The sequence below is a fragment of the Carcharhinus amblyrhynchos genome, chromosome 26 (genome assembly GCF_965287045.1).
Source record: "Carcharhinus amblyrhynchos chromosome 26, sCarAmb.v2.hapA, whole genome shotgun sequence".
Taxonomy (NCBI): domain Eukaryota; kingdom Metazoa; phylum Chordata; class Chondrichthyes; order Carcharhiniformes; family Carcharhinidae; genus Carcharhinus; species Carcharhinus amblyrhynchos.
The window spans coordinates 15,173,883-15,193,675 of NC_137349.1; the positions used below are offsets into that span (position 1 = coordinate 15,173,883).

Genomic DNA, 19,793 nt, shown 5'->3' on the forward strand with positions numbered 1-19,793 from the left:
TTTACGTTAACACTGCAACAAAAATCCTCTGGTTGCCACTCTGACGCCTGTTCAGGTATGCCGGGAGAATTAGTACGGCCAATGCATCTAACCAGCATATCTTTTGGATTGTGGGAAGAAACCAGAGCAGCCCCATGCAGGTACGGGGAGAACGTGCAAACTCCACACATTTTCTGGCTTGGGTCGTCGAACCCAGGTCCTTGGCGCTTTGAGGCAGCAATGCTAACCACTATCCCACCATGCCACCCAGATAGTCTGAATAATTGTAACACTAAAAATGACTTTAGGAATAGCCTAAAGAGTCAAATTTTCAATTTAGATGATTACACAGCATGAAATTTTTAATTATATTCAATGCAACTCAAAATTACAGATTTTCATTTTTCTAATAGCTTTGATTGCCTGAGTCAGTTGTGCATATAGTTAGTTTAACAAGGAGATCCAAGGGCAGCTGCACAATTACATGTTTGATGTTTAACTAGACTCAATTAAAGACGACTTCCAAACAATCAGGAAATTAAGATTAAGTAAAATATTTCCTTCCTAACACTAGTTCAATTATGTAAGTCATTGCATAGAATTATTTACAAGTCTAAAAGTAATTTTTCTTCAATCAGTAAAGAGTTAGCTTCACTGGTTAAGAATTTCTACAATGAAGGATTAAGATTTATATAATCTTTCTAATCTATTTCAAAACCCTCACTCAAATTTCTGTAAGTCTCTCCAGGAAGTTACGCTTCTGGTGACTCAGCATAAAGCATTCAATTCCAGCCACACGTTTACCCTTCTGGACACATCACCAGTTACATTTGAATACCCAGCAAACATCAAGAGTTTAAAATTGTTTTATGATATAGTGAGACATCAGGAGCAAAGAGAATGGAATAGACAAAACCCAAGAGTGATGCTTTTTAAAAAAAATACTTGTGGCTCAAGAGATAAAAAGGTAGAGGTGCGAGAGCAAATATAGTGATGGCGCTAATTTAATGAATTATAAAGTTGGGAAAATAATTTTACAACAGCAGCACTGTCCTATTTGTGGATAATTGAGGAATGCCACTTTTAGACAATCAACGGGCAAAGCGCCTTTCAACTACAAATACACTTCTTCAAAAGTAATACATGTTCCATTCATTTATTCTACAAAGTCCTCAAGTATAACCAACTCATTTTAAAATTGTTTTATTATGCACGTACAGTGTAAATTCTCTCAGTTAAACATTGTTCAACTGATCAAAGCTGCCACCGACCAATAACATGATGTTAATGATGGCTGAGTTACTGCAGCTAATAATTCCCACTCAGTGCCTCATTACTTAATGTTGAAAGAGTTTGGAAACGAAAGCTGCAAGCACAATCTTGAATGTAATAAACGTCAATTCAAATAACTTAGTTTTTAGATGTCCAGTCCATCCATTCCAAGAGGTCTTACTCCAGGCAGCAAATATGGTTTTTGCAGCACAGTGGATTTCATTTATGAATTAGTGTCACAAGTAGGCTTACAAAAACACTGCAATAAAGTTACAGAGAAGGTACCCTAGTCACCATACTCCAATGCCTGGTCGGATACAGTGAAGGAGAATTTAGCATGGCCAATGCACTTAAACAGCATGTCTTTCGGACTGTTAGAGGAAACCACAGCACCTGGAGAAAATTCATGCAGACACGAGAAGAATATGCAGGCTCTGCACAGATAGTGACCCAAGCCGGGAATTGAAACTGAGTCTCTGAGGCAGCAGTGCTAACCACTGTGTCCACCACTTTTAATTAAGTAAAAACGCTAACCACATTCAATAGAACTACAACATTTAATTGATAGCTTTGAAATACATTCTATAAATTTACAGTACAAGTCCTCATTTACAGTACATTTTAATTGCTTCCCAAAGTAAACTTTAACAGTGACGTAGAGTCAGGATTCGCATGGGATCAGCTAGATGGAATATTTTGAGAGAATTTGGTGCATAAGAGAATGAAGGGAAAGTTCACCATTTGAAAGTGAGCACACACTTAGCTCTTCAGACCAGAAGATTAAAAAAGCTATGCCAGCTGTTCCATAAAGACCTTGGTGGGCACTTGTTGCACTCATTAATTATAATGCTTTCAAAAATGCCATCTCCACAATTTAATGAAATGGGAAGACAAAACTATAGGCTGGACACAAACAACTTAATCCAACAAATGTATTGGCCAGTTACCTGAAAACATTAACTGCAAGTATGCTAAAAATGTTTTTCCTTTTTTCTTCCTTTACTTTCAAAACAGGAGAATCAGCCTGAAATGAGTGAACAAAACATTAATGAAGACTGACCAAATGTGCATCAGACCGCAATCCAATAATTTGTTGGCATACTTTCAAAACTTGGATACAAAGTAGCAATTAAATAAATTTTAAGGTATCAAATATTGAAGGTCTATATTTGCAACTAGTATTTACAAGAGTGAACTAAGATTGTGTTATTCAACAAACAATAACTTAAGAAACCATTCAAGGATCAACTCATTGACCCAATACTACTGGAATAAGTGAGCGGGATATGAAGTGGTACAAAACAGAAAAAACATCCAAGCTCACCAGTCAGAATACATATTTAAAGTTAAAAGTATTCAAAATTTTAGATTATGCTAAAGCATCAAAACCAATTACTACTCAATAGTAACCAATGTTGCTTGATGAGAAAAATGTCAACTTTGTTCAAAGCTGGAAGTTTTTCACTTCTTTCCCCAATCTCGTTTATTTACATCAGTTTAATTAACACACCAACTTCAAGGTAGGGTTGGTCAAGGTCAATTAAAACCAAGCAAACATACAGGCGTTAATTATTTTCTGGTATGTACAAACTCAGGTCTTCACCCAATATCACATACAGTCACTTGATTGCATGCAAAAGACAAAATTGAAAAGCTTCACTGCAGTTATCCTAGTTTTAAAATTAAAAATGCACACAAACGGACATCACAAAATTGCAGTACCCTTTTCTCCAATTTATCAAATGCAGATGCGTGCAAAGATTTATTTCACACTGGTGACAAACTTAATTTTTTCACCTAATGAAATTACTTACTGTGGTTCATGAGATTTCACCACCTCCTCTCCAAACTTAACCGTTATCTTCTTTCTTCAGCTTTGCTCATTCTACAAAAGAAAGTCAATAAGTTAACCTCATCTTGTATGTAATTTCAAATCTCAATCCATTAACTAATTCTCTAAGCATAAAATTCTACTGCAGCACTAAAATTTAAGTGGGTCACCTGAAAGCTAATCCAAGACTTTCTATACTCCTTGCTTTCAAAATGTCCTAGTTTAGCAAATCTAAAAATTCAAGCACAGAATTTGCGTAATGAGAAATTCAAGCATGTTTACTACAACTCAGTATAAACTGAGCATCAGATGGGTTTGCTTACTAATTTTAAAAAGTGTGCAGAACTCAAGTCTGCATTTCAGAAAAAAAAACTGAGAAGTCCACCACCACAATTTATAGAATACATTTCCAAATTGTGTGGAGACTGCAAACATTCCAAACCCCAAGAGATCCTCCACTCCAACCTCTTGCAGAGGTAAGCTACCCAAAGGGAAGCGGCAAAATTGCAGAAAACAATACCATTCAATGATAAGCATGCTAAATTAAATACCAAAAAAATCAAAATTTGGACCATTGCTTGTGTTATGCTGGTCCCCAGGCTGAAAGCTGGGGACCTTGTGAACCCCAGTTTAGAAATGTACGCTGAGTATTGGGAATATCAAAAATAACTTGTGAACTAGGATATCAGTTTAAAAAAAGCTCAAAACCATAAACTCCACTCCCCCCTCCATTTAACAGAAGTTGACCTTAGCATTCACGTTGCAGAGTTTGGCAAATTAAGGTCCAGAAGTGGACAGTTTGAGTCCTTCAATGGTCTTTTCACCCAATGGCAACAAGCAAACTCGATCTGGGCACATTTTACAAAATTGGAGAATTGTAGTTTGCTTGAATTGATTGAGAGAGATGTACACATTAAAAAGAGGCCAAGGAGGAAAGCCACTCAAGTTTATTTCAAGTACATTACCAGAACATTTAAAATGGTTTAGTTTAACAAAATGGGAAAGTGGACATTGTACGAGAGCAAAATGAGTTACCTCAAGGCTATGATTATGTCCACTGATGCATTAGCCATAACCAGCTGAAGTTTCCTTGCAGGGGGAACACGTCATTCTTCAATGCCACTACCTTCAGCAAAGCTAGCAAAAATCTTGATATTGTAAAGTATATGACATCTTTTTGACAGGTAATATGGGCTGTTACCTTAATTCATGTAATGGTTGCACAAGGTTTGAATATTAAAAGGACAAAACAACTAAGCAGAAAGTAATTTCAGATAGGATAGTCTGAGGAAAAAGTTTTACTTAAATGCCTGGTAGAACAGGATTTTTAGGTAGGGTGACAAGGAGAATTTGCATTCCAGGTGAGATTTTTTTTTAAAAAGGTATCACCCTTGGGGCTAGGGTTGTAACTTAGAATGAGGTCAAAGATTTTATTTACAATTTGAATTCTAAGATGCTGGAATGTTACTTGGGTTCCTTTCAGGACTGATATTTATGTTTCCTTGAACAGTTACATAAAGCAAATCTAGCTTTCCCTATTAAGAGAAACTGCCATGTTTCTTTCAAGCAGCCACAAAAATTACATTATTATTCATATAACTCAATGAATGAAGAGGGTTTAAAAATTAAATTTAGATGAGCCATTCAAAAGGTAGATATGGATCATATTTGCACAGTGGGCTAACATCTGAACACAACTACAAATCAAAAAATGATTCATGTATTTCCAAAAATCATCTAAAGATAAATCAGCATCATTCTAATCTCAACAAAAACTGGTTTGCCGGGGCAAGGTGAAAAGGGAGAGGGTCCGAAGGAGCAAATCACGAAAATGAACAAGTTGAGTGCTAATCCATCTCGCCTGCATAATTGGATTCCAAAGACCACCACCTCAAATTTGGTTTGAAATATGCTCAATGATTGTGACTTCAATCGCAGAATGCTTTATAGAAGACACTGTCATTTCATTCGCACCTTTAAATACACAAGAATGATGCACTACAGATTTCCCAAATCGGGCAGATTTTTTTCAAATGTTTCTAAAGCCACTGTTATTAATAGGTATAAAGTTAGCCAGGAAACAAAGCAATCCTGTTTTTCTGGCAACCTCTATTACACAAATTACGTAGCATGAGGAGTTACTTAAATCATTGAACAAAATAGAAAATGGGAATTCTTTACTACATTAATTCGGTATTTAGAATTATAGAAGTAGATAAAGGACAACAATCAGAAAGTCACATGTATTAAAATGGAAAACTCAACATCCAATTTCAGTAGCTACATTTTATCTAAATTGGATGAACTTCAGTTAACAGGGTTCACTATGATACTTATGGTTGATTAAAAGCAACAAGAGATCTTTGGGCAAGGTTCTTTAATCAGTTTCCAAAAAAGCCAAGTTTATACAAAAAAAAGTGTTTCATCCTTGCACATGAAATACAGCATGAACAAATGGCCAACTTTACCAGTATATAATTTTCCAAAAACAAGCCTCCTATATTAGATTGAAAATAAATGCATTTTTTTGTAAATTGTATCATAACAGGCTCAATGCAAAATACTTAAGATCCAGCAGTTTGAACATTCCACTGCAAGTTAATTTTTAATGACAGGCAAAACGACTGAATGTTGATTTACCATCAGGAAAGTAATGTGCGTAGAATTGTATTTCAGCAATTAAACTCAAAAAAAATCAATACTCTGCAGCATGCACAGCTTTTGTGATCTTGTTCAAATTGGTCTTTTTACAGCCAATAGAGGGAAGTGAGAAAAAATAAGAAATATCAAAATTCTGCAAAAACTGTGGGGTTGGGAAAGGAACGGATGAAGATTTAAACAAGATAAAACATGACCAACTTTGTTCTTTACAAGTGTAGGTCTGAAACTGAAAACTTTAAAATAAATAGGCTCAATAGGTCTTTTTTGACCTAAAAGTAAATGCACATTCAAGTCAGAAGCTATCAGACTGTCAATAATTTTGATAATGTTAAAACAGACAACAAGTTCAGAAGATAACTGCTTTCTGTAGTTCCAAAACTCAAGAGCCAAAAGGAGGATGATCTTGATTCAAGGAGATTGATTATTCATTTGTAGCTGGAGGAGGAGAAGCAGGCACAAGGTAAAGAATTTGTAATACACTTTTAATTCAGCTTCTCCATATTCTATCAGATTGTGAAAATAGATCTGACTGGTACACTTTCCTTCTTTAACACCATTAATTTTTAAGTACAAACTGCATGAAGTGCTAGTACCGGTATGGGTCAAACTTAAAATATATTCAAAACAAGCAACTGGGAAGGCAGCGCAAGATTCCAATTTCAAATTGGGGATCCATTTGCCAGAATCTTGGATAACAATTTCATTCCAAGTTTTTTTTGTTGGGTTAAAAAGTAAAAAAAGAGAAGGAAGGAGATACAAAAGAAAGGCTAGCAAATGAAGCACCCACCGCTTCATACAGAATGTCACTGAAAGATATTATGGCAACGTCCAAAGCCAAGACAATTTCTTTTTGTTATAGTATGGTAATATGTAGACAGAAATTGTAATACTGAGAGAAATATCAAAATTAAAGTATCTCTCTTAATGTTGCCCATTGAAAAAAAATCAGAAAACAAATGCCCTTTAGAATGCATTAGGTATGCTTTATAAATATATAATTTGGAGGTCCCAAAGCTCCTTCTAGGCACAAAAGGATATAGCTGCAGCACTATCAATGCCTAAAGAAAGAGTGTGCGGCATGCATTACCAATTAGATAAATAGTTCACCGACAGGGCTGGTAGACCCACTCAAAGCTCTGCGAACAAAACTCAGCAGCCAAAGCCCCAGGGAGCATAATGCAGAAGAGGTTATTTCATGTCAATCACCTCCCTTGTCTTCCATATACTGCTGATTAAACAGTACAACAGGAGTTCAACCACCAGTACAGAAGTCATGGTCTCAAAAATAATGCACCATAAAATAGTTTAAATTTGTCATCAAGACAGGCAGAGTTCATTATAATTTCTTCAGTCCTAGAGGAGAGTTGGAAACGAAAATTTCATCTGAAGTTTATGCTGACTTGATATGCTTGGTTTGCAAATGTGCAGAAAAATGACTATGGAACAATAATTGAGAGTAACCAGCATTTTTTCTACAAACAGGAGCGCTCCATTTATCCAGTTGTTAGAATTGAACTTAATTGATCAGAGATAGAAAACAAATGATAAAGGAAAATTTGGATCCGTAAAATCCTGATTATCCAATCTTGATTTTAGATTTCTCATTTTAAAACGAAAGTATGCTAAGTTAAGCAATTACAATCTTATGAAACACACAGTTGAAAACACTGAAAATTGAAGGTTTACAATTCACAGAATTCTATGAAACATCAGGTTCTATTAGTTTGTAAAATAAACTTTGTTAGAAAATTCTAAATTACAATATCAAAAAGTACAATTTAAAATAGCTCAGAATTCTCAACTTTGTTATGCTTATATTTTCATCTATTTCATTGTAGCCTTTTAGAAGTGGTCTTTGCTCTTTCTCCTGACTTATAGTTCCAGTGCAGAGGAAAGGATATGTTCTTAAAAAAAATTAGATGTGTAAGGGGAGGTTGAAACAAAGCTTTTCAGCCACCTGAATCACCAAGTGAAAAACTGACATTTGTGGCTGAAAAATTGACATTTGTGATGGTTAAATTTGCAATGAGTAAAATATGCCCAACAGTGGCAACACAATTAATAAGTAATCTTATTGGTTTAACTCCTTCCAAAAATCCCACAGCCAAGCACTCCTTGCTGATACATCATTTCAAAACTGAATCATAGCAACCTATACTACTCTTCATTTAAAGATTTACATTAAGTTTGCCAAATTTAAAAATAACTTCATGTCAAGGTATTATTGCAGTTAAAACCCAACATCGCAAAAAAGGTGAAGAAACAAACAAGTCAGATATCCCATATATCCCAGGTGATTTTAAGAAAGCTTGAAGTTCATAAAACTGTATTTTTCACATTGAGTGTCAATACTAGTTTTTCAATAGGTAGGAAATCTCAGTGTCATAATATAATGAAGTTCTTAGATTTTGTAAAAGAAAAATAACTTTTTAATATACAAGATTAAATGTGTAACCCACTGTTCTAAGCTGATGATTTTCAGTGTTAAATTGCAAATACACTGGAAGCTGAAGAGGTTTGTATATGTACTTACCATAACTATCATAGTCATCCCGATACGACCTTCCAACTGAACTATTATAGCCATAGCTGCTAGAATTTTGATTCCTACAATTAAAAAAATGTATTTACCACAACGCAATACAAATAAAAAAATGCCAATATGCAGGAATGCAATTATTTACCTATTATAGTAGTCGTTTCTGTAATTGCTTCGTCCACTTCTGTCACCATCTATTAGAAGATTGAGCAAGTTAGTCTTTTAAGTACGTACACTGAAGAGCATAGGTAGAAAAATTTAACATACAAGACGTGCCTTCTATATACAATGGAATAGACATAATATCAAATTTTCTTATAATTGTGAATGGAAGCAAATGTTAAGACCCAATATGCTGAATGCCGCTAAGCTCCCAGACATTCTGTGCAGCACCAACCTCAATATTGGCACCAAAATTATTCAACATTAGCAAAGCAGTATTGACATTTGTGGCTGAAAAATTGACATTCACGATGGTTAAATTTACAATGAGTAAAATATGCCCAATAGTGGCAACACATTTAATATAATCTTACAGAATTAACTCCTTCCAACAATCCCACAGCTAAACACTCCTTGCTGATACATCATTTCAAAACTGAATCACAGCAACCTATGATTCCAGGCCCCTAGTTGCTACAAGGGCACTGAAATCACATACAGGTCAGTTCAAATAAGACTGTTACCTAAAAACTCAACCAATTTATGTCAATTTTTCTACTGCATTCACCAGTCAGCAGGTTAATTTCCAACATTAATCACCTCTGTAAAATCCACGGTTGCTTCTCCCACCACGAAATCCATAACCTCGTGATTGTCCACTTTGGTAATTCCGAGACCGCCCTCCAGAACCCTTTCCTGCTTGATCTACTCTAATCTGCCGACCGTCAACTGACTGAAAGTGACAAAAGAAACAAAACCAATTAATCACCACAGTGCAGCAGTATTCACAGTAAACAGGTAAAATCGTCATAGTTCCAGATGACCATAGACTGCTCTCCCAGGGGGGAGTTGACTGGTGGTAACTTTAACCCAATGATCACCACAGCTCAGGCAAAGGGCTAGATTCAGAAGGCAGGCCTTTGTTGGTTTAACTCAGTCGGCTGGATAGCCATTTAGTGATGCAGAGCCACACCAACAACATGCATTCAATTCCCATAGTGGCTCAGGTTATTCATGAGTATTGAGTATAATCACAATATATCAATTTGTTTTCCTCAAAAGTTTGAAATTCAAAACAAACTTGTCCTGCTCAAGGAATACATAGGTGTAATTGAGGAAAAATGTAATTAGGCAACATCAGGCTAACCAAGTGGGACGTTAGTAAGTCCACAAGTCTAATTTTCTGGTTGAATACCAGAATAGAGTCACTAAGTTACTTCAAAGGTATTGGAACTTATGAGATAGGTTAAAGACCGTGTACAATGGTGTAAATGATGTTTGTTCCACAGAAAACATGGCCTTATGGTACAAAATGCTTTCCCATTATGAATAGATACAAGATGGACAGTTTTTCCTCAGAAGTCAGATGCCTAACATCTAACTTTTAAAAGACTCTTATCTATAAATATATACCTTTCCATTCATAGCCAAGGCATCTCGTGCATCATCAGGATTTTCAAAAGTAACAAAACCAAATCCTCTGGATTTGTGTGTGTCTTTATCTTTGATCACAAGGACTAAACATAGGCAAGGAGAAAAGAAAGCAGCATCAGAATTAAGTGTTCAAGTTATAAAATACATGAGTTTCCAAATTAAACATGTTGCATTAGTATTTATGGACCAACTATTAATTTTAAGCTGGTCATTTAAAAAAATGCAGTTGAAAGAACTGTCTCTCAGACAAGATCAGGTTACTTGAAGATTTCATACCAGGAACAAGAACGCCTGCTAGCCTACAACAGGAGCACAAGATTTATCAGCATTTAACAAAAATTTATTCATTACCCTGTCCAATTCCTCAAGTCAAATCACATCTAAAAATCTGGGTGCTATACCTGAGACAGGGTTGTGATTCCCACATGCCGTCACTAATTTTATTTCCAACATCGCCCATCTCTTCTATAATATCTTCAGTACACTACCCACCATAAATTTCAAGTTGTTAAAAATTCAACAGTGCATGCACAGTTCACACTTAATCCTGCTTACCAACTACCCAATCTCAAACAGGCTTTTGGCTGTCTCTGCCTTAACACATTAACTTTGAAACATTCCTCTCAATCCTCCAGCTATTCATTTCAACGTACCTGAGCCTCATGTATCCCACAGCACTTCATCTGTATAGTTTGCATATCCTTCACATCCCTTTACCCCAATTTCTGAAGATAGATCATCCACCTTGATTCATCTCTTCCTTCCCTAAACCATTTTGGCTTTGCAATTTTTTCAAACTTGATTTCAGTCACCTCTGACATTCATTAAAACTCAGCAACTACAAATTGTGTTTATTCATTCTCTTTATTATTCCCCACAAAGCACCCTAGATTATTTTCTACATTGATAGGACAGTACAAATAACAAATCGCTATTTAGTCTTGATTGAAGAATACAAACTAGGAGTACGCTATACTTTTGTTTGAGCATCTGTAAGGAGCAAGTCAGGTTTGTTTTTCCAGAGGCCCTTACATACTTAATGCAAGAGCAAGACACGGACCTAAGAAAACGCAGTCCTTTATTTTCAAGAAAGTACTAGCTTCTGCAGAATTGCTCTACTAATTCAGCACAGTGTGCTGAACTTCACTAAGTGACACTCGCCAAACAGGGAAACAGTCCCTCCCTTTATACTCTTTTTACAGCAATTAGTCACATACACACAGTATAATTTCACCCAGATTACATGCTTAGCAACAGCAAAAGTACAGAGACAGTATGTAAGTAAAATCACATATCGAAACTGGATGTCCACCATTGCTCGAGTGTGAGATAGCAACCATTCCTGTATATCTTGGGACACTACCTTGCCCATAAAGAGAATGTTCTCTCCTCCAAACAAGGACAGCATCAGCCTAGTCCAGTTGAGAGTGGTTTACTCAAGCAAAAGAGTTTGCTATTTACAAGGCCAGGGTGACAGTTTAGAATAGGGAATATGTGCTGATATCAGCACAAATTGTTTCAAACAAGATGTAGTTAATCACAGCTTTTAAGCTAAGGAGACCCTTTACTTCATCTTACAGAATCTCAGCTTGCACAGTTTTCTTTTACAAATGGCCAAGATCACAGGAGATCCATGGGATGTTAACCCCCTAACATCAAGCACTCAGGGGAATATTTAAACTGAACACTAAAATTAATCTAACTAGGACAGTCTTGGCACATTTCCTAAAAAACACATTAAATCGAGTATCTTCAATTGGATGTGAACATAATCTTGTCCACTAGCAGTGTGGCTCAGATTCTCGACGTTTTTACTCAGGAGAGATTCTAATGGAAACTACAGCAGTTGGGTATCAATCCAAAATAACCAGTTTTGGTGCATCACTCCTCCAGCTTGAGTGCTCTAATCTTGAACATGTAAATTAAAAGTTACCATCTCATTTAAAAATGCTGGCAGTATATTATCGTGAGATGTTCAATCCTTTGTGCCCTTTTGCCTTCCCATTAAAACCAGCCAAATCTGACAGTCTACTCATGGTTGTCATCTCCTCGTTATTTTAATTTAATATGCAAATGCCAACTAATGACGGAGTATATTTGGTACAGGCCTGCCAATTCTACATTCTTAGAAGGGAATGGTCACATTAAAATTGTTTCAAATGAACATACTGTACACATTAAAATCTTACCATCACGAACCTCCCCATACTTGGAAAATAGTTGTTCCAGTGATTGCTCATCTGTTTCAAAGTTGAGCCCACCAACAAAAAGCTTTCCTTCATCTGACATGGTGTTTTCTGAGAAAATACAGAGACCACTTCAGAGCATAATACATTTATAATGAAAAATGCTGCAATTATTAAACTATATTCTGCAAGGAATAAATAACTTTGAAAATTAAAACTTCCTAATCCCACCCATCTAATTGCATCCAACAAAAGCAATACTGCAAAGTCACACCACACATGCAGACCATTTCTGGAAACAGATCAAAACTGTAGATACACGTTCTCATCTTGTAACTATTAATGCACCACACGGTCAAATTCAATTATTTTTAAGCACATACCAGTTAAGAATCCATTTAGTAAGGGTTACAAAAGCAAACTAGAACTTAACTGTGTAATGGCACATTGGTGAGCACTTTCCTAAAACATGCAGAAATTAACAGCAAGTGGGCAGTATAATACATATCTGACTTGCAAGCCAGGTCGGGTCTATTGGAAGGGCACGAAAAATCAATATTGTACACATTAACGCTGTGCTACTTTTGAATGTATTTTACTCAAACTGACAATGTGAACAGTCAATCTTAAGGAATGGAGATGGCATGTAAATCGTTATATTTAAATTCTATACACACAAACACGAGTCAGTTATCTTAAATGACTACAGAACCAATATTCAAATTACAAAAGCTGTTTCACAATACTTTAGAAGGGAGTGGTGGAAATATTATTGCCCAAGAAGGAAAAACAAGAGAACAAACCACAAGTTTTAACTGTAACTGCGACACAGAAGATGGAGGCAGCTACCCTGCCCCCCAGAGACCCCCCCACCAACGATTTCAGAGTTGGAGGCACCACAACTGATTGAGTTCTGAAGGAGCCGAACACATTCCCCCACCTCTTAAGGAACTGGAGAGCCTCCCCCCTCTTCCCCCCCCCCCCATTACAAAAGGCCTCAAATGATCCAGAGACTCCTCTCTTTAAAAGTTACAAAAACCTGTCCTAACCCGCTAAAGTCCTTAATTGCTGGAGACTTCCTCCGCCACCACCAATCCTCAAAGAGCTGGAAATAGCCACCTCTCCTCTCTCTTTTCACCGAGTCTTCCGGGGGCGCCCTCTCGCCCCTCCCCGGGCCTCAGGGAGCCGGGGGCACCCTCTCTCCCCTCCCGGGGCCGCCGCCATTTTAGCGCCCCGCCGCCATTTTAAACCGCGGGAGCGAAAGAGAACGCAGAGAGAAAACAAACCCCGAAAGCCAGCCATGCCAAATTTAACGTCAACCCTCGCCTCGGGAACAATCTAACACAACACACACCAGAATACGTTACCAAATAAAAGCGTTATCGCGCGTTTATTTTTACTTCATAAAACTAGATTAGGGCGCGGTTATTGTCCTGGCTTCGCAGAAATATAAACATTTAACCAACCCTAATTACAACGTCCCTGACTTAATATCAACCGAAGTACTTCAACCTCACTCACCGTAGATTATGCACAAACAACACTCGATGTGTTTAACCCTCTCAACGCTCCGTTTCCTCTCACCGTTCCGGAACAAACAACAGGACGGAAGAGAGTGAAAAAAGTCCGCTCGCGCTATTTTCTCATTACAGCGCAGGCGCGGCGAGTGGATTTTTTTTCCCCCCCTCCTCTGCCCGCGAACAGGCCCCAGCTACCGCTAATGCGCAAGCGCGGCAAACAGGACGAAAATAACCGTCACCGGGCGTGAGGTGTGCGCGATGGTGGTGCGCATGTGCGCAGAGAGGGCTGCTGACGACAACAACAACAACAACAACTCCCTGGGTGAGGAAAGATAATGTTGGAAGTGTTCATAAGGTAAAGAGGCAGCATCCCTGGAGTTAAAAATGTCATGTGAACTGGAAATGTTAACTCTATTTTCACTCACCGGTGAAGTTTCTTTATTAGTGTTACAAGTCGGCTTTCATTAACACTGCAATGAAGTTACTGTGAAAACCCCCGAGTCGCCACACTCCGGCGCCTGTTCAGGTACACTGAGGGAGAATTTTAGCACGGCCAATGCACCCCAACCAGCACATCTTGGCCGCACTTGGAATATATAGTGTTGAATTCTGGTCACCACACTACCAGAAGGATGTGGAGACTTTGGAGAGGTTACGGAAAAGATTTACTAGGATGTTGCCTGCCATGGAGGGCATTAGCTTTGAGGAGAGGTTGGAGAAACTTGGTTTGTTCTCACTGGAACGACGGGAGGTTGAGAGGCGGCCTGATAGAAATCACAAGATTATGAGAGGTATGGACAGAGTGGATAGTCAGAAGTTTTTTTCCCAGGGTGAAAGTCAATTACTAGGGTGCACGAGTTTGAGGTGTGAAGGGCAAGGTTTAAAGGATATGTACAAGGCAGATATTTTACACAGAGGGTAGTGGTTGCTGGGTGAGGTAGTGGAAGTGGATATGATAGTGACTTTTAAGGGGCATCTTGATTAAATACATGAATAGGATGGGAATAGAGAGATATGGCCCCTGGAAGGGTAGAGGGTTTTAGTTCGGTCAGACAGCATGGTTGGTGCAGGCTTGGAGGGCTGAAGGGCCTAATCCTGTGCTGGAATTTTCTTTGTTCTTTGTCTTTTGGACTGTGGGAAGAAACTGGATCACCTAGAGGAAACCCACGCAGACACATGGAGAACATACAGACTCTGCACAGACAGTAACCCAAGCCGGGGAATTGAACCTGGGTCCCTGGCACTGTGAGGCATGATGTGGAGATGCCGGTGTTGGACTGGGATAAGAAGTCTCACGACACCAGGTTAAAGTCCATCAGGTTTATTTGGTAGCAGAAGCTTTTGGAGTGTTGCTCCTTTTTCAGATGACTTCTTACTATACTGTGAGGCAGCAGTGCCAAACACTGTGCCAGCCGAAGTGTATTTCCTTACCGGGGATCACAGGCACAGAAAGATGAATGCTAACATATATAGCTAGCTTCATCTTCTCTGCAAGGCCACCAGCATGTTATATTATTTTGTCAATCTAGAGAAAGAATCACAGTGGATTTGAGCTCAGGATCTGGCTTCTGAGAATTGACAGATAATAGCATACAATTTCTCATGCGTACAATTCTTCAACCTTGTGACTTGAGGCACCTGGCCAGTTATACACAAGTACAACTCAGCTGCAGAATAATCTGTTGTGTGTTAAATATTACAATAATTGTCTCATAGAAACGTTGAAAATTTATGGCACAGCATGTCATTCAATCCATCAACAATGTGCCAGCCAAAAAAAGAGCTATCCAGCCTAATTTCATTTTCTAGTTCTTCATGCATATGTCTGTAAATTATAATAGTTCAAGTGCATGGTATTGGCACTTGCTCTGACCAAAACTGCAAGAAACTACAAAGAGTTGTGAATGAAACCCAGTCCATCACACAAACCAGCCTCCCATCCATTGATTCTGACTACACTTACTGCTGCCTTGGAAAAGCAGCCAGCATAATCAAGGACCCCACGCACACAGACCACCTTCTTCCATCAGGGAAAAGATACAAGAGTCTGAAAACACATACCAACTGACCTAAGAACAGCTTCTTACCTGCTGCCATCAGACTTTTCAATAGTCCTGTGTTAAGATAATTTTTCTCTTCACCCTATTGATAACTGCATTCTGCACCCTCTCTTTTCCTTCTCCCCTGTGTACTCAATGAATTGTATGTTTTGTCTGTACAACACTATACTTTTCAATATGTCCCAATACATGTGACAATATTAAATCAAAAAAAAGTGGTTCATCAACCTGATACTCCGTTTCTCTCGCCACAGATACTGCCGAACCCAAATTCCACCAATTTGTGTTTTTTCTGATTCCTAATGCCCAGTGTATTTTACTACTTACTGAATCATTAGAAAGGTGGCTGTTCAGCCCATTTTGTCTGCTGGTGCCTTGCCAGAGCATCTAGTTCCCACTCCCTGATCGCCTTTTCCTCATAGCCATGCATTTGTTTTTTTCTTTTCAGATAATTATCTAGTTCACTTTTGAAAATCTCCATTGAATCTGCCTCCACTACATTCGAGAGAGGTGGTGCTGTGGTGATATTGCCACTGATCCAGTATTCCAGAGAGCCAGGGTAATGATGGCAGATGGTGACATTTGAATTCAATAAAAATCTGGAAGTAAAAGTCTATGAAACCATTGGTGATTGTCATACCATCTGGTTCACTAAAGTCCTTTTAGAGAAGGAAATCTGCCATCCTTCCATTGCCTGACCTACATGTGACTCCAGTCCCACAGCAGTGTGATTGTTTCTTTTGCCAATTAATTCCCTTTGATGTTGTTTAATTCTTGATCTATCTGCCAATGGGAGCCTTTTCTCCCTATACTCAGGCCTCATGATTTTGAACACCTTGATCAAATCCCTTAACCTTCTCTTTTGTAAGGAAAATTGCCCAGCTTCTCCAATCTATCCATGCAACTAAAGTTCTTTATTCCTGGAACCGCTCTTGCAAATCTTTCCTCATCATTATCTGATGCGTTGACATGCCTCCTGATTTAGTTGCCAAGAACTGGGACACAAATCCCTGCGTTGAGGCGAAACAATTTTTTAAAAATTCATTTCTGGGATCAAGTGTTGCTGGCTGGCCAGCATTTATTGATAGCCATGATGTGGCCAACGTTGTCTACCTGATACACTGCAAGGCATGGTACATTGGGGAGACCATGCAGACACTACATTAATGGATGAATGAACACTGTTCAGCAATCACCAGGCAGGAATGTTCTCTTCCTGTTGAGATAAGTGTTTTCCAAGGCGGCCTTCATGACATACGACGACATAGAGTCCCTGAGCAGAGACTGATAGCCAAGTTCTGCACACATGAGGAGGGCCTTAACTGGGATCTTGGGTTCATGTCACACTATCTGTAACCCCTATAACTTGCCTGGGCTTGCAAATTCTCACTAACTGTCCTGGCTGGAGACAATACACGTCTCTTTAACCTGTGCTTAACCCTCTTTCCACTCACATTGTACCTTTAAGACTTGATTACCTGTAAAGACTCGCATTCCAACCATTATTTGGTAAATTGAGTTTGTGTTTTTATGTGCCCTGTTTGTGATCAGAACTCCCACTCACCTGATGAAGGAACAGTGCTCTGAAAGCTTGTGGCTTGTGCTACCAAATAAACCTATTGGACTTTAACCTGGTGTCGTGAGACTTCTTACAGCATTTGTTGCCCATCCCTGTTTCTGAATTAACAGGCCATGGTGAAAGCTGACACCCGGGTCCCCATGTCTCATCCATCCTTGTGACGTGATGCATTAAATAAATAATGCATACTGTTCTTCACAAATAAAAAACATTGTTAGCAGTGTAATTTAATTCCAGGATATTGGGAGCACTGTTGTTTTATTAATAATGATGAATATTGAACTCAATTCTGCAGGAGAAATGATGGCTCATGGCTTTTCTTATATCCTATTTAATTTCCCTTTTATCAACTCCATACACAAGGGTCATTTTAAGAACAAAGCAGAAGAAAGATTTGCATTTTTATAAAGGCCTCAGGATATCCCAAAGCCAATGAAGTACTGTCCTGAGATTTCCAGAAGGCATTTGAAAAGGTGCCACATCAAAGGATTTATTGTGTAAAATAAAAGTTCATGGTGTAGGGGGTAGCGTATTGGCATCAATTGAAGATTGGCTTGCTAACTGGAAACACTTGGCATTAATTGGTCTTTTTCTAGTTGACAGTATGTGACAAGGGGTGTGCCACAGAGATCAGTGCTGGGTTCTCAATTTTTTAAAGTTTATACAAATGACTTGAAGGGAATAAAGGTGCTAAATTTGCTGTGACAAAATAGGAAAGTAAGTTGTGAAGAGGATGTAAGGGGACTACAAAGGAACAGATAGATTAAGTTTATTTTTTAGTGTCACAAGAGGCTTACATTAACGCTGCAATAAAGTTACTGTGAAAATCCCCTAGTCGCCACACTCTGGCACCCGTTTGGGTACACTGAGGGAGAATTTAGCATGACCAATGCACCTAACCAGCACGTCTTTTGGACAGTGGGAAGAAGCTGGAGTACTCAGAGGAAACCAAAACAATCACGTGGAGAACATGCAGATTCTACACAGACAGTGACCCAAGCTGGGAATTGAACCCAGTTTCCTGGTGCTGTGAGGCAGCAGTGTTAACTGCTAACGTTAAAAGTTAAAGTTTATTTATTAGTCACCAGTAGGCTTACATTAATACTGCATTGAAATTATTGTGAAAATCCCCTATTCGCATACTCAAGCTAGGAATTGAACCCGGCATCTTGGCGCTGTGAAGCAGCAGTGCTAATCACCGTGCCGCCTGACTAAGTGAATGGGCAAAAGTCTTACACATGGAGTATAATTCGAGCAAATGTGAAATTTTCTATTTTGGCAGGAAGACTAAAAATACTTGTCTAAATGGTGAGAGATTGCAGATATCTGAGGTGCAGAGGTATCAGAGTGACCAGATAAGAACAAGAATTAGGAGCAGGAGTTGGCAATTCAGACCCTTGAGCCTGCTCCGCCATTCATTACAATTATGGCTAATGTCATTTCGGCCTCAACTCCATTTTCCTGCCCGTTCTCTATAACCCTTCAACCGATTGCTAATTAAAAATCAGTCTCTCTCCTCCTTCGATTTACTTAATGTTGCAGCATCCATTGCACTCCGAAGTAGTGAATTCCACAGATTCACAACCCTTTGAGAGAATAGGGGTGATTCTCCCACAAGTGCTGAATTGGTGGAAACACTGTTCTAGATCACAACTGTTTTTTCAGTGCAGCTTCTCACTCGAATCTTCCCACTCTGTGCAATCTCGTTAAAAACCATGGGGCAGGGCCTCTTCACGCCAGAGTCTGACAGCTTCAGAACTCTGCGCGTGTGCAGTGGTCCCAATCTGTCAATCTTCCCGTTTGTTGGCCAGCTCAATCTCCACCCCCCCCCCCATTGCCTGATTACAGCACCCACAACAATTCCCAGGTCAGCCCTACCACCCTCATCCCGGAGCACCCTGATGTCCAGTCCCCCCCTTAACCCAGACAGACCCCCCCCATCCTGCTGACTTCTCCCTGGGTCCCTCCCCAGGAGGCAGCCCGCCCGCTCACCCAGCAGACCACCCTCCCTCCCCCAGCCCACCTGACTGCTAGTCTCCCTCTATTTGATCACCATGTAGAGTGGCAGCAGGCCTCCCAACTTCTCCAGTCGCCCCTAGGCCCTGCCCACAATAGGCCCCACCCTTTTGACATTGCCTGATGCCCGATGGGCAGTGCCAAGGTGTCTCCTTGGCATGGATACTTTGCCCCATGGGCAGTGCCAAGGGGCACAAGCTGGCACTGCTAGGGTGCCCATGCCCGGGGGCACCACTCACCCTCATCATGATAAAAGCCAAGTTTCAAGCTTTGCACCTTTTTTGAATTCCCCGGAAGTTGACGGAGCATAAAGTTCCCCGTTGCTTTCTGCATGGCAACACCTTGGCTAATCAGAGTTGACTTGCCAAACAATTAGCAGTTGCTTCTGTTGTATAAACATAAGAACATAAGAAATAGGAGCAGGAGTAGGCCATCTAGCCCCTTGAGCCTGCTCCCACTATTTAATAAGATCATGGCTGATCTGATAGAGGTTCATTTCACTTACCCGCCTGCTCCCCATAACCCTTAATTCCCTTATTGGTCAAAAATCTATC

The 19,793-nt window shown here is 39.2% G+C and overlaps 2 protein-coding genes and 1 long non-coding RNA gene across 12 annotated transcripts in view; 1 reads left to right on the forward strand and 2 right to left on the reverse strand.

Moving 5' to 3' along the window:
- LOC145358489 (cold-inducible RNA-binding protein-like) overlaps positions 1-2,275 on the reverse strand; it is a 27,898-nt gene extending 25,623 nt beyond the window's left edge. For all 5 annotated transcript variants that reach the window (XM_080212585.1, XM_080212583.1, XM_080212581.1 and 2 more), the window contains exon 1: positions 2,199-2,275. The gene's annotated coding sequence lies outside the window, so the exon portion shown is untranslated. The remainder of the gene's footprint in view (positions 1-2,198) is intronic.
- LOC145358490 (cold-inducible RNA-binding protein B-like) lies at positions 1,795-13,720 on the reverse strand. 6 transcript variants are annotated; one of them, XM_080212589.1, is made up of 9 exons: positions 13,586-13,720; positions 12,068-12,175; positions 9,858-9,961; positions 9,045-9,177; positions 8,428-8,476; positions 8,277-8,332; positions 3,253-6,178; positions 3,066-3,136; positions 1,795-2,275 (listed from the first exon to the last, which is right to left on the reverse strand). In XM_080212589.1, exons 2-7 carry the CDS (start codon positions 12,165-12,167, stop codon positions 6,165-6,167), a joined length of 456 nt encoding a protein of 151 aa, XP_080068715.1. In that variant the 5' UTR covers positions 12,168-12,175; positions 13,586-13,720; the 3' UTR covers positions 1,795-2,275; positions 3,066-3,136; positions 3,253-6,164. The 6 variants fall into 6 exon arrangements, with proteins under 6 accessions (XP_080068715.1, XP_080068714.1, XP_080068712.1 ...); XM_080212588.1 differs by having other exon boundaries at positions 8,277-8,335; XM_080212586.1 differs by having other exon boundaries at positions 8,277-8,350.
- A 108-nt stretch (positions 13,721-13,828) lies between these two features.
- The window catches only part of LOC145358789 (uncharacterized), a 32,621-nt gene continuing 26,656 nt past the window's right edge, over positions 13,829-19,793 (forward strand). Inside the window, exon 1 of the long non-coding RNA XR_013889504.1 lies at positions 13,829-13,939. This is a non-coding gene — a long non-coding RNA (uncharacterized LOC145358789). The remainder of the gene's footprint in view (positions 13,940-19,793) is intronic.

Coding starts and splice junctions, on each gene's coding strand:
- LOC145358490 (XM_080212586.1), bottom strand. CDS start 12,167: ATGTCAGATGAAGGAAAGCTTTTTGTTGGTGGGCTCAACTTTGAAACA. Junction 9,962..12,067: donor GTATGGGGAGGTTCGTGATG/GTAAGATTTTAA, acceptor GCCTATGTTTAG/TCCTTGTGATCAAAGATAAA. Junction 8,351..8,427: donor AGAAACGACTACTATAATAG/GTAAATAATTGC, acceptor TTTTAATTGTAG/GAATCAAAATTCTAGCAGCT.